The sequence below is a fragment of the Coregonus clupeaformis genome, chromosome 1 (assembly GCF_020615455.1).
Source record: "Coregonus clupeaformis isolate EN_2021a chromosome 1, ASM2061545v1, whole genome shotgun sequence".
Classification (NCBI taxonomy): domain Eukaryota; kingdom Metazoa; phylum Chordata; class Actinopteri; order Salmoniformes; family Salmonidae; genus Coregonus; species Coregonus clupeaformis.
In genome coordinates this window covers 40,654,822-40,667,297 of record NC_059192.1, presented here as the reverse complement: position 1 = coordinate 40,667,297, position 12,476 = coordinate 40,654,822, and the positions used below count along the sequence as shown (strand labels likewise).

Sequence of the window (12,476 nt, the reverse complement as noted above, 5' to 3'; positions counted from 1 at the left end):
TTCACGCTGGGAGACATTATACAGCATGACGTCACGATCAGAACGATTGGGAACTATTTCACACTGGGAAGATTTCTACATGACACCCGCTTCTGAGCGGGGAGAACAGGCTGTGGCTCGGGTGGCTGAGGTCCCTGATTATCTTTTTGGCCTTCCTGGGACACCTGGTGTTGTAGGTGTCCTGGAGGGCAGGCAGTGTGCACCCCATAGAGCCCCACAGTGGTGGTGTCATAATACCCATAAACCTAGCGGTCAAACAGGGAAATGGTTCCATTCATTTTTCCCATTGCGAATTTTAGAACGATTTAAAATAAGGGCTGTGTTTCATGTAGGCTTACCCTGGTGTGATGTTTTGATAACCATGTAAATCTCACTCGGACAAGGTGACATTTATCAATATAGTCTGCTCTATTTACTCTCAGATTCGAAAATGCCAATTAACATCAATGTAGACATCATGCAAGACTACAAATCCCTGCTAGCTCCTGCACGTCATCTCTAGCTGACGCCTTTGCTAACAGGTGTCAATTTAAAACATGCACAAGACAGTTCACAGAATTGTCCATTTAAAGAAATGTTGCCAATTTATTAATTATATTTATAAATTATCCCCACTGAGCTATAATAAGAACGGTTATCCCTCTCGCTTCGCCTCTTGTCTCTATGATGACCTATACCTCAGTGGTGACAACCATTGAGCTATAATAATGCCGCGTTCACATGCTAGTCGAAACTAGGAAACTAGTACATTTCCGACTTGTTGATTCGTTGAAGCAGCACACGTATAACTACAACCAGTTAGCAAGTCGAAAATGTCAGAGTTTCCTAGTTCCGACTAGCACATGAACACTGCATAACTAGAGAAAGCCTCCAAGATGGCCGACCGTTGTTTACAACGTAATCTACTCACGGAACCATACGCCGATTCGTGGGGGCTGACATCTTGCTAGTTCCAGTGTCAGGAGCCCAGTAGTACATGTGCACTAGCACTGGAGCACAGCCGAGCCCAGTGCGTGCAGGAACGGGGACGTGCATTCCAGCGCGAGCTAGAGCAGGGGCATGGAATTTGATTAGTGGGGAAGGGGAAAATCTGCAGGTGGGAAGCACAACCCTGACACAACCACTGGAAACATGAAGAAAATGTTGTCTGCAAGTAAATTATTTAGGACTAAGAGGACTGTGCTTTAGCTTGCTCTATATGTGCACCTCAGGAGACAGTTGTATGATATTTTCTGTTTAACACAACGCAATCACACAACCACGACTTGACGCAGCCGTACCTTGGTAGTATCAGGTGTATTCTGGGAACTGTAGTCCTCTAGATTTTGTTTAATTTTTTGTTGTTAAAGACTGATCACACCAAGTCAAAAAGACAACGGTTCATCAGACTTTGGTGTAGTCCCCTTCCCGGTGGCTCAAGTTAGTGTTTTTTAGGTCATAATACATTCTCTTAAACTGAAACTAAGCATGTAGAAAATGTAGAGTGCAAGTGTAATGATGCTGTATCTGGTGTGTGCTCACCATCCTGACCTGTCCCCACTAACTGAGTTGACCTTCCCTGCCTCTTAAGTGCATTGAAGTGCCAGTGCATCAGTAGATACATGTACATGGATGACATTTTGCTTTTCATTTTAACTCAAATAGTTTGAGATGTTTCCTTCCAAATATAACTCTCAAATACCATTTTGTCTTTCTGCTATTTTATACACACATAATTTGTGTTATTCAAAAGGCTGTTACATTCCTAGGAAATCTGGGCAGCAAAGTTATACAAGCAATAGCATTACTTGTTGAGTCAGATGAGCATGAGCATAATTTCATTTATAACTTTATTCTTACAAATGTATGGGTTGATCACATCAGAGCCAAAGCAAAGTAGCAGTTACTGGAATTCTCACTAGAGGATCAAGTGGTTAACAGATGTTAAGCATGGGAAACCTACAAGACATGAAATAATAGATTTTCTTTCATTCATCCCAACCGACATAACTAACTCTTGCGATTGCTATATCAACAGAGTTGATTGCAATTTGTTTCAATACAGCTCAAACAAAAGCAGTAGGCAGTAAAAACAGTATCACAAAACGTCCATAAAAGCATTCATATTTGATCAATACTCTAGATCTCGAGGGCCGCTGTACATACTAGTGACAACTGCTAACCAGAATAGTATTGTCCTCACTAAAGTGCCTGTGAGCGGAAGCTACTAGACTATCAAGATGCAACCACAGTGTGTCCTCAAGGTGAAGAGGTGTTGAAGGGGCCCCCCGGGGGTCGGCGGGAGCAGAGAAAGAGAAATCCTCACGGGCGAACATGATGACGTTGCTTGGTTTTTGTAGTAACAGGAACTGCAAGAAGTCACTCATCATGGCGCGGAGCACCGGGTGCTGCTGCAGGTACGAGGCATGCTCCGCCTTCAACTCCTCCTGTAACATACACACACACGTCAGGTCAAGTTGGAAACGTAGGGGTTAGTGGTTTAAGAGTAAGGGGCAAGGGTGAGAGTAAGGGGTAATGGGTAGCTTGTAGGGAAAGACTAATACTACATGACCAAAAGTATGTGGACACCTGCTTGTCGAACATCTCATTCAGCCACAAGAGCATTAGTGAGGTCGGGCACTGATGTTGGGCGATTAGGCCTGGCTCGCAGTCAGCATTCCAATTCATCCCAACGGTGTTCAATGGGGTTGAGATCAGGGCTCTGTGCAGGCGAGTCAAGTTCTTCCACACCGATCTCGACAAACCATTTCTGTATGGACTTCGCTTTGTGCACAGGGGCATTGTCATGCTGAAACAGGAAAGGTCCTTCCCCAAACTGTTGCCACAAAGTTGGAAGCACAGTATCGTCTAGAATGTCATTGTATGCTGTAGCGTTAAGATTTCCCTTCACTGGAACTAAGGGGCCTAGCCCGATTCATGAAAAACAGCCCCAGACCATTATTCCTCCTCCACCAAACTTTACAGTTGGCACTATGTATTGGGGCATGTAGCGTTCTCCTGGCATCTGCTAAACCCAGATTCGTCCGTCGGACTGCCAGATGGTGAAGCGTGATTCATCACTGCAGAGAACGCGTTTCCACTGCTCTAGAGTCCAATGGCTGCGAGCTTTACACCACTCCAGCCGACGCTTGGCATTGCGCATGGTGATCTTAGGCTTGTGTGCGGCTGCTCGGCCATGGAAACCCATTTCATGAAGCTCCCCACGAACAGTTCTTGTGCTGACGTTGCTTCCAGAGGAAGTTTGGAACTTGGTAATGAGTGTTGCAACTGAGGACAGACAGATTTTTACGTGCTTCATTACTCAGCGGTCCAGTTCTGTGAGCTTGTGTGGCGCAGCGGTCTAAGGCACTGCATCGCAGTGATAGAGGCATCACTACAGACCTGGGTTCGATCCCAGGCTGTGTCGCAGCTGGCCGCGACCGGGGAGACCAATGTGACGGCGCACAATTGGCCCAGCGTCGTCCGGATTAGGGGAGGGTGTGGCTGGCTGGGATGTCCTTGACCCATCGTGCGCTAGTGACTCCTGTGGCGGGCCAGGCACATGCACGCTGACTTCGGTCACCAGTTGTATGGTGTTTCCTCTGACACAATGGTGTGGCTGGCTTCCGGTTTAAGCGGGCAGTGTGTCATGTTGAAAATATTGATTTTCCAGACATTGAAAATATGTATTTTCCGGATGTTGAAATTACACTCATTTTTGGTTCTTAATGAAAGTTTAAAATAAGTTATTTATAGACGTCTATGTTTGGGCAAAATCAAGACTGGTCCAGACCGGACAAAATCTGAACCAAACATAGATGTCTATGATTGTTTGAGATTTGGTCCGGACCAGACCAAAAACCAATGTCCATGGATGTGAAAATCAAGGCCGATCCGGACTGCAGCAGAAAATACGTCCAGAAGGCGTCAGCCCATGCCTACTGAGGTGTAGCCTGCATTTTATGAATGCTCATTTATGTGGTAAGCCTATCATTTGTAAAATACAAAAAAAGACAGGAAAAAAGACGTTGGGGGTGTAGCCTACCATGTCGGCCTGCAATGGAATTGTATGAATGCTCATCCTTGTGGTAGGCCCACCGTTTGTAAAACAGGCCACTGATTCCTGTGACTAATCATTTTGGCTATTTAAGTTCTGAATCTCAGCTACCCTATTTAAATCAGGAGTTATCGTGAGCCTATTTGCAATGTGTTTACACAGTGGGAAATGCCTAAGTATTTTATTTTTTTGCTATGATCAGCTTGTCAAAAATGTACGGATAAAAACTTGAAACCACTGATCTTGACTATGGGGTGAAACTCCTGGACAGTAGTTGTGATTGTCCATTCCATATTGTCAATTTTACTTTGACCTGTCCTGTTTTTAGGATATGTTGTTTGTTCACATTTTTTATTTGATTCAATTGAGTGCCATTTAGGTTAGGCTCTTTGATCGGAGAAACCTGCATGATGTAAAAAGTGTCCATCTCATTACATTGTCATACATTTTATTTCCAGCCTGTAGGCTACAGAAAAGGCCACATACTCTTTCTACCATATCCTATATCTGCTACATGATTTAAGTTAGATTATTTTTTTACGGAACGTTGGTGGAGCGCGCCAGCGATGCGTCTCTCCAACAGCACCCTGGAGAGGCGCACTGGGAATGAACAAACAAAATATTTTGCGCCCCTGCCTTTGACAAAGTGGGCACTGCTTATCACAGGGCGGCATCAGCGCTCACCTAAAAAGTCCATATGCTACTGGTTGAGAGAAATTGTCATAATTTTTGGGCAGAATTATGTGAGGTTTTATGTGTTGTTGTTGGAGGTGCGTCTTGGCCAGTTTAGCTCAGAACATGCCGCCCTCATTAATCTCCCGCCATAGACGGCCTCCTAATCCTGCCTAATGAGCGGGCCGGCCGTGCTTACAGTTGACCGGGGCAGCTCTAGCAGGGCAGAAATTTTACGAACTGACTTGTTGTAAGTAAGCATTTCACTGTAATGTCTACACCTGTTGTATTCAGCGCATGTGGCAAATAAAATTCGATTTGATTTGATTTGAAAGGTGGCATCCTATGACGGTGCCATGTTGAAAGTTACTGAGCTCTTCAGTAAGGCCATTCTACTGCCAATGTTTGTCTATGGAGATTGCATGGCTATGTGCTCAATTTTATACAACTGTCAGTGATGGGTTTGGCTGAAATAGCCGAATGCACTAATTGAAGGGGTTTCCACATACACTATATACAGTGGGGAGAACAAGTATTTGATACACTGCCGATTTTGCAGGTTTTCCTACTTACAAAGCATGTAGAGGTCTGTCATTTTTATCATAGGTACACTTCAACTGTGAGAGACGGAATCTAAAACAAAAATCCAGAAAATCACATTGTATGATTTTAAAGTAATTAATTTGCATTTTATTGCATGACATAAGTATTTCATCACCTACCAACCAGTAAGAATTCCGTCTCTCACAGACCTGTTCGTTTTTCTTTAAGAAGCCCTCCTGTTTTCCACTCATTACCTGTATTAACTGCACCTGTTTGAACTCGTTACCTGTATAAAAGACACCTGTCCACACACTCAATCAAACAGACTCCAACCTCTCCACAATGGCCAAGAACAGAGAGCTGTGTAAGGACATCAGGGATAAAATTGTAGACCTGCACAAGGCTGGGATGGGCTACAGGACAATAGGCAAGCAGCTTGGTGAGAAGGCAACAACTGTTGGCGCAATTATTCGAAAATGGAAGAAGTTCAAGATGACGGTCAATCAACCTCGGTCTGGGGGTCCATGCAAGATCTCACCTCGTGGGGCATCAATGATCATGAGGAAGGTGAGGGATCAGCCCAGAACTACACGTCAGGACCTGGTCAATGACCTGAAGAGAGCTGGGACCACAGTCTCAAAGAAAACCATTAGTAACACACTATGCCATCATGGATTAAAATCCTGCAGCACACGCAAGGTCCCCCTGCTCAAGCCAGCGCATGTTCAGGCCCGTCTGAAGTTTGCCAATGACCATCTGGATGATCCAGAGGAGGAATGGGAGAAGGTAATGTGGTCTGATGAGACAAAAATAGAGCTTTTTGGTCTAAACTCCACTCGCCGTGTTTGGAGGAAGAAGAAGGATGAGTACAACCCCAAGAACACCATCCCAACCGTGAAGCTCAGCATTCAACACCATAGTGCCCTCTAAGCTCATCACTAAGCTAAGGATCCTGGGACTAAACACCTCCCTCTGCAACTGGATCCTGGACTTCCTGACGGGCCGCCCCCAGGTGGTAAGGGTAGGTAACAACACATCTGCCACACTGATCCTCAACACGGGGGCCCCCTCAGGGGGTGCGTGCTCAGTCCCCTCCTGTACTCTCTGTTCACCCATGACTGCATGGCCAGGCACGACTCAACACCATCATTAAGTTTGCCGACGACACAACAGTGGTAGGCCTGATCACCGACAACGATGAGACAGCCTATAGGGAGGAGGTCAGAGATCTGGCCGTGTGGTGCCAGGACAACAACCTCTCCCTCAACGTGACCAAGACAAAGGAGATGATTGTGGACTACAGGAAAAAAAGAGGACTGAGCACGCCCCCATTCTCATCGACGGGGCTGTAGTGGAACAGGTTGAGAGCTTCAAGTTCCTTGGTGTCCACATCACCAACGAACTATCATGGTCCAAACACACCAAGACAGTCGTGAAGAGGGCACGACAAAGCCTATTCCCCCTCAGGAGACTAAAAGATTTGGCATGGGTCCTCAGATCCTCAAAAAATTCTACAGCTGCACCATCGAGAGCATCCTGACTGGTTGCATCACCGCCTGGTATGGCAACTGCTTGGCCTCTGACCGCAAGGCACTACAGAGGGTAGTGCGTACGGCCCAGTACATCACTGGGGCAAAGCTCCCTGCCATCCAGGACCTCTATACCAGGCGGTGTCAGAGGAAGGCCCTCAAAATTGTCAAAGACTCCAGCCACCCTAGTCATAGACTGTTCTCTCTGCTACCGCACGGCAAGCGGTACCGGAGTGCCAAGTCTAGGTCCAAAAGACTTCTCAACAGCTTCTACCCCCAAGCCATAAGACTCCTGAACAGCTAATCATGGCTACCCAGACTATTTGCACTGCCCCCCCACCCCATCCTTTTTACGCTGCTGCTACTCTGTTAAGTATTTATGTATAGTCACTTTAACTCTACCCACATGTACATATTACCTCAACTACCTCAACTAGCCGGTGCCCCCGCACATTGACTCTGCAACGGTACCCCCCTGTATATATAGCCTCCCTACTGTCACTTTATTTTACTGTATATATAGCCTCCCTACTGTCATGCTTTCCACCTGGCTACCACTACCCCGGCCACCAGCTCTGCACCCTCCGCTGCAACTTGCCCATGCCCCCCCCGCTTCTCCTTCACACAAATCCAGACAGCTGATGTTCTAAAAGAGCTGCAAAATCTGGACCCCTACAAATCATCTGGACTAGACAATCTGGACCCTTTCTTTCTAAAACTAGCCGCCGAAATTGTCGCAACCCCTATTACTAGCCTGTTCAACCTCTCTTTCGTAACGTCTGAGATCCCCAGAGATTGGAAAGCTGCCGCGGTCATCCCCCCTCTTCAAAGGGGGTGACACTCTAGATCCAAACTGTTACAGACCCATATCCATCCTGCCCTGCCTTTCAAAAGTTTTTGAAAGCCAAGTCAACAAACAGATCACCAACCATTTCGAATCCCACCGTACCTTCTCTGCTATGCAATCCGGTTTCCGAGCTGGTCATGGGTGCACTTCAGCCACGCTCAAGGTCCTAAATGATATTATAACCGCGATCGATAATAGACAGTACTGTGCAGCCGTTTTCATTGACCTGGCCAAGGCTTTCGACTCTGTCAACCACCGCATTCTTATTGGCAGACTAAATAGCCTTGGTTTCTCTAATGACTGCCTCGCCTGGTTCACCAACTACTTCTCAGATAGAGTTCAATGTGTCAAATCGGAGGGCCTGTTGTCTGGACCTATGGCAGTCTCTATGGGGGTGCCACAGGGTTCAATTCTTGGGCCAACTCTTTTCTCTGTGTATATCAATGACGTCGCTCTTGCTGCTGGTGACTCTCAGATCCACCTCTACGCAGACGACACCATTTTGTATACATCTGGCCCTTCATTGGACACTGTGTTAACAAACCTCCAAACGAGCTTCAATTCCATACAACACTCCTTCAGTAGCCTCCAACTGCTCTTAAACACTAGTAAAACAAAATGCATGCTCTTCAACCGAACGCTGCTTGCACCCGCCCACTCGACTAGAATCACTACTCTAGACGGGTCTGACCTAGAGTACGTGGACAACTACAAATATCTAGGTGTCTGGTTAGACTGTAAACTCTCCTTCCAGACTCACATTAAGAATCTCCAATCCAAAGTTAAATCTAGAATCGGTTTCCTATTTCGCAACAAAGCCTCCTTCACTCATGCTGCCAAACATGCCCTTGTAAAACTGACTATCCTACCGATCCTTGACTTCGGCGATGTCATTTACAAAATAGCCTCCAACACTCTACTCAGCAAATTGGATGTTGTCTATCACAGTGCCATCCGTTTTGTCTCCAAAGCCCCATATAATACCCACCACTGTGACCTGTACGCTCTTGTTGGCTGGTCCTCACTACATATTCGTCGCCAAACCCACTGGCTCCAGGCCATCTATAAATCACTGCTAGGCAAATCCCCGCCTTATCTTAGCTCATTGGTCACCATAGCAACACCCACCCGTAGTCTGCGCTCCAGCGGGTATATCTCACTGGTCATCCCCAAAGCCAACACCTCCTTTGGCCGCAATTCCTTCCAGTTCTCTGCTGCCAATGACTGGAACAAACTGCAAAAATCTCTGAAGCTGGAGACGCTTATCTCCCTCACTAACTTTAGGCATCAGTTGTCAGAGCACCTTACCGATCACTGCACCTGTACACAGCCCATCTGAAATTAGCCCGCCCAACTACCTCATCCCTATATTGTTATTTATTTTGCTCATCTGTACCCCAGTATCTCTATTTGCACATCATCTCTTGCACATCATTCCAGTGTTAATACTAAATTGTAATTATTTTGCACTATAGCCTATTTTATTGCCTTACCTCCATAACTTGCTAAATTTGCACACTGTATATTAATTGTATTTCTGTTGTATTTTTTTTGATTTTTGTTTTGTTTTACCCCATATGTAACTCTGTGTTGTTGTTTTTATCGCACTGCTATGCTTTATCTTGGCCAGGTCGCAGTTGTAAATGAGAACTTGTTCTCAACTGGTTTACCTGGTTAAATAAAGGTGAAATAAAAAATAAATAAATAAAAACTTTATTTTACTTCTGCTCTTTTTTTCTCAACACTTTTTTTGTTGTTGTTTTATTCTTACTTTTTTTGTTTAAAATAAATGCACTGTTGGTTAAGGGCTGTAAGTAAGCATTTCACTGTAATGTCTGCACCTGTTGTATTCGGCGCATGTGACCAATACAATTTGATTTGATTTGATTTGATTTGAAGCATGGAGGTGGAAACATCATTCTTTGGGGATGCTTTTCTGCAAAGGGGACAGGACGACTGCACTGTATTGAGGTGAGGATGGATGGGGCCACGTATCGCGAGATCTTGGCCACCAACCTCCTTCCCTCAGTAAGAGCATTGAAGATGGGTCGTGGCTGGGTCTTCCAGCATGACAACGACCCGAAACACACAGCCAGGGCAACTAAGGAGTGGCTCCGTAAGAAGCATCTCATGGTCCTGGAGTGGCCTAGCCAGTCTCCAGACCTGAACCCAATAGAACATCTTTGGAGGGAGCTGAAGTCCGTATTGCCCAGCGACAGCCCCGAAACCTGAAGGATCTGGAGAAGGTCTGTATGGAGGAGTGGGCCAAAATCCCTGCTGCAGTGTGTGCAAACCTGGTCAAGACCTACAGGAATCGTATGATCTCTGTAATTGCAAACAAAGGTTTTTGTACCAAATATTAAGTTCTGCTTTTCGGATGTATCAAATACTTATGTCATGCAATAAAATGCAAATTAATTACTTTAAAATCATACAATGTGATTTTCTGGATTTTTGTTTTAGATTCCGTCTCTCACAGTTGAAGTGTACCTATGATAAAAATTACAGACCTCTACATGCTTTGTAAGTATCAAATACTTGTTCTCCCCACTGTATACACTAACTGTAAGTCGCTCTGGATAAGAGCGTCTGCTAAATGACAAAAATGTAAATGTATACAAAAGTATGTCACCTTCAGGAACTCTGAGTGAATCTGCATGTCCTCCTCCCACACCTGACGCCTCTTCTCAAACACATACTGTTGTTAGCAGTTGATGTTATTCTTCAATAACACAGAACCCAATGCAAATCAGGGGGAGAAAAATATATTTATTCAAAGAGAACAAATCATAGTTGTTATGCTGGAAAGTAGATGGTAGATGTTCATTCTTCCCTGTCCTCAATGTTTTCTCCACTGAACAAAGAGACAGGATGTAGTTTATAGCCTCAAGCCTAGCATGTGGCTGACCAATTAGAATTCCTTGCCAATGGCCAAACCCCCAAGTATCCTGTTTCAGGCTCAATGTATCGACAATTTGGACCAATAAGAACTTGCCAAATGTAGCTATGAGTCCCTGGTTGGAACCCCTACACAGATTCTAAACAGATGTTGAACTGAAAAACAACTATTTCCATTGATCGTTAATTGCCTCATGACCTCTAGTCCTCTGCATTGTGTATTTATCTTCAAATATTCTTACACTCCCCCCTAGACCATTTCAAAAATAAATATACTTACAATGTATTTTTAGAAAACAATAGAAAACATGAACAAATAGACAGTATAAAAAACATTATCTGTAAGCATAAAATCATTGACATTAAACACCTTGCATTTCAATAAAACACAAAGGGCATATTTTACTTGCTGTTGCAATAAGAAATAGATTTCAAACAAAGTTATAGAAAATATGTATTAAAAGGTGTGATGATGACCCTTACGATTCCTACCACATCCTGCATTAGGAGGAAACTCACAACAAATTGTCTGCAAGATAATAATATTCAATTGTCCTATTGGCAAGGTAATTGTTCACAGAGTCATTTAAAATTGACCAGCTGTTCCACACCAGTATCAGTCCCACATAGATAACTACTAGAGAGTATGTTCTGACAGCCTGCCGGTAGTGAGGAATTCTTCTTCCGGTTGATAAGGATGTCTCTAATGAACACTTCACCAGTGATCTTGTATCGTTTCAGGTACAGGCCTTGGGTCAAGGGATATTACTGCAGCTTTAGACGATAGATTCTCATAACCTGTAATGAAAGTTGTAGTATCTTAAACAGTCTAGAAATGCTGATTGTTGCAGAAAGTGTGATAGAGGGAACTTGGCCCTAAGATTTTGCTGATGTGGCAAAATGGTGTACTCTACTGTGCTGGAAACATCTGGAAAGCATTACTAAATTCCTGGAAAAGAGGATATGTAATGGCCAGGGATTGGATGTTAGAATCACGCCATGCTCTGGCCATGTAGGATATAAAAGCATGTCTTGAACAATAGAATAGAGAATAGCTAATCAGATTGGCTCGGGCTATCTCCAGACATCTGCAGGTGTTGGTCAAAATTCGATGCTGTAAACTCTTTGTTATAATAAACCTTTGTGAACAGAGTACAGTGTCGGCGGATTCCTTTATCATCACAAGCATGGACCAGCAAAAGTGTTTCTTTTAGGCACTACAAAGTAAACATGTCCTGGTTTCAAGAGAAATTGATATTTCACTTAGATTTCCTTAAGTAAGCATGTCCCAATTTTCAGGAAATAAATAGACATTTCACCTAGATATCCCTAATATGATGACTGCGGTGTACAACATAGAAGCTTATCAGGTTCTGATCATCTTACTATTCTTCTTCACCTGAGATCGGCCCCCGACTGCTAATCAATCAGTTCTTTATTCTCCAGGCTCCGCTTTGTCATCAAAATGGACAACCTTACAATGAGTGACATGTATCCATCGTGATTTTCCCTGAACTTTCACTGCTGACATCGTTATGAGCAAAACTCTATAAGGACCTTCCCATTTTGGCCCTAATGTGTCTGTTACATAAAACGTTTTTACCATCACCCACTGTCCTGGCACTACGTCATGTCCCCCCTCGGGAGTTATTCCCCACGCCTCTTTTACTTGTCTGTCTGCTTCCCCTACTGCATTAGAAAGTTGTATGCAATAGTTAAGCATTTTGTCATTCATAAAGTGTACGTCTGCCTTTCTCAAATCTAACGTGCCTGGTAGTGACATGGGTCGACCTGTGACCACCTCAAACGGACTCAACCCCGTGGTTTTGTTATGTGTTGCCCGTATACTACATAAGACCGTGGGCAATGCATCTGGCCATGCTAACCCTTATTGATGCATCTTCGAAAGTCTCTCTTTCACCACTCTATTTGTACGTTCTACCTGACCACT

The 12,476-nt window shown here is 44.4% G+C and overlaps 1 protein-coding gene across 1 annotated transcript; it reads right to left on the bottom strand.

Moving 5' to 3' along the window:
• Window positions 1-1,891: 1,891 nt before the first annotated feature.
• On the bottom strand, window positions 1,892-10,375 carry LOC121582602 (ciliogenesis-associated TTC17-interacting protein-like). The gene is made up of 2 exons (XM_041898531.1): window positions 10,260-10,375; window positions 1,892-2,426 (listed from the first exon to the last, which is right to left on the bottom strand). The coding sequence occupies exons 1-2, from the start codon at window positions 10,284-10,286 to the stop codon at window positions 2,145-2,147; spliced, it is 309 nt and encodes a 102-aa protein (XP_041754465.1). The 5' UTR covers window positions 10,287-10,375; the 3' UTR covers window positions 1,892-2,144.
• Window positions 10,376-12,476: the final 2,101 nt, after the last annotated feature.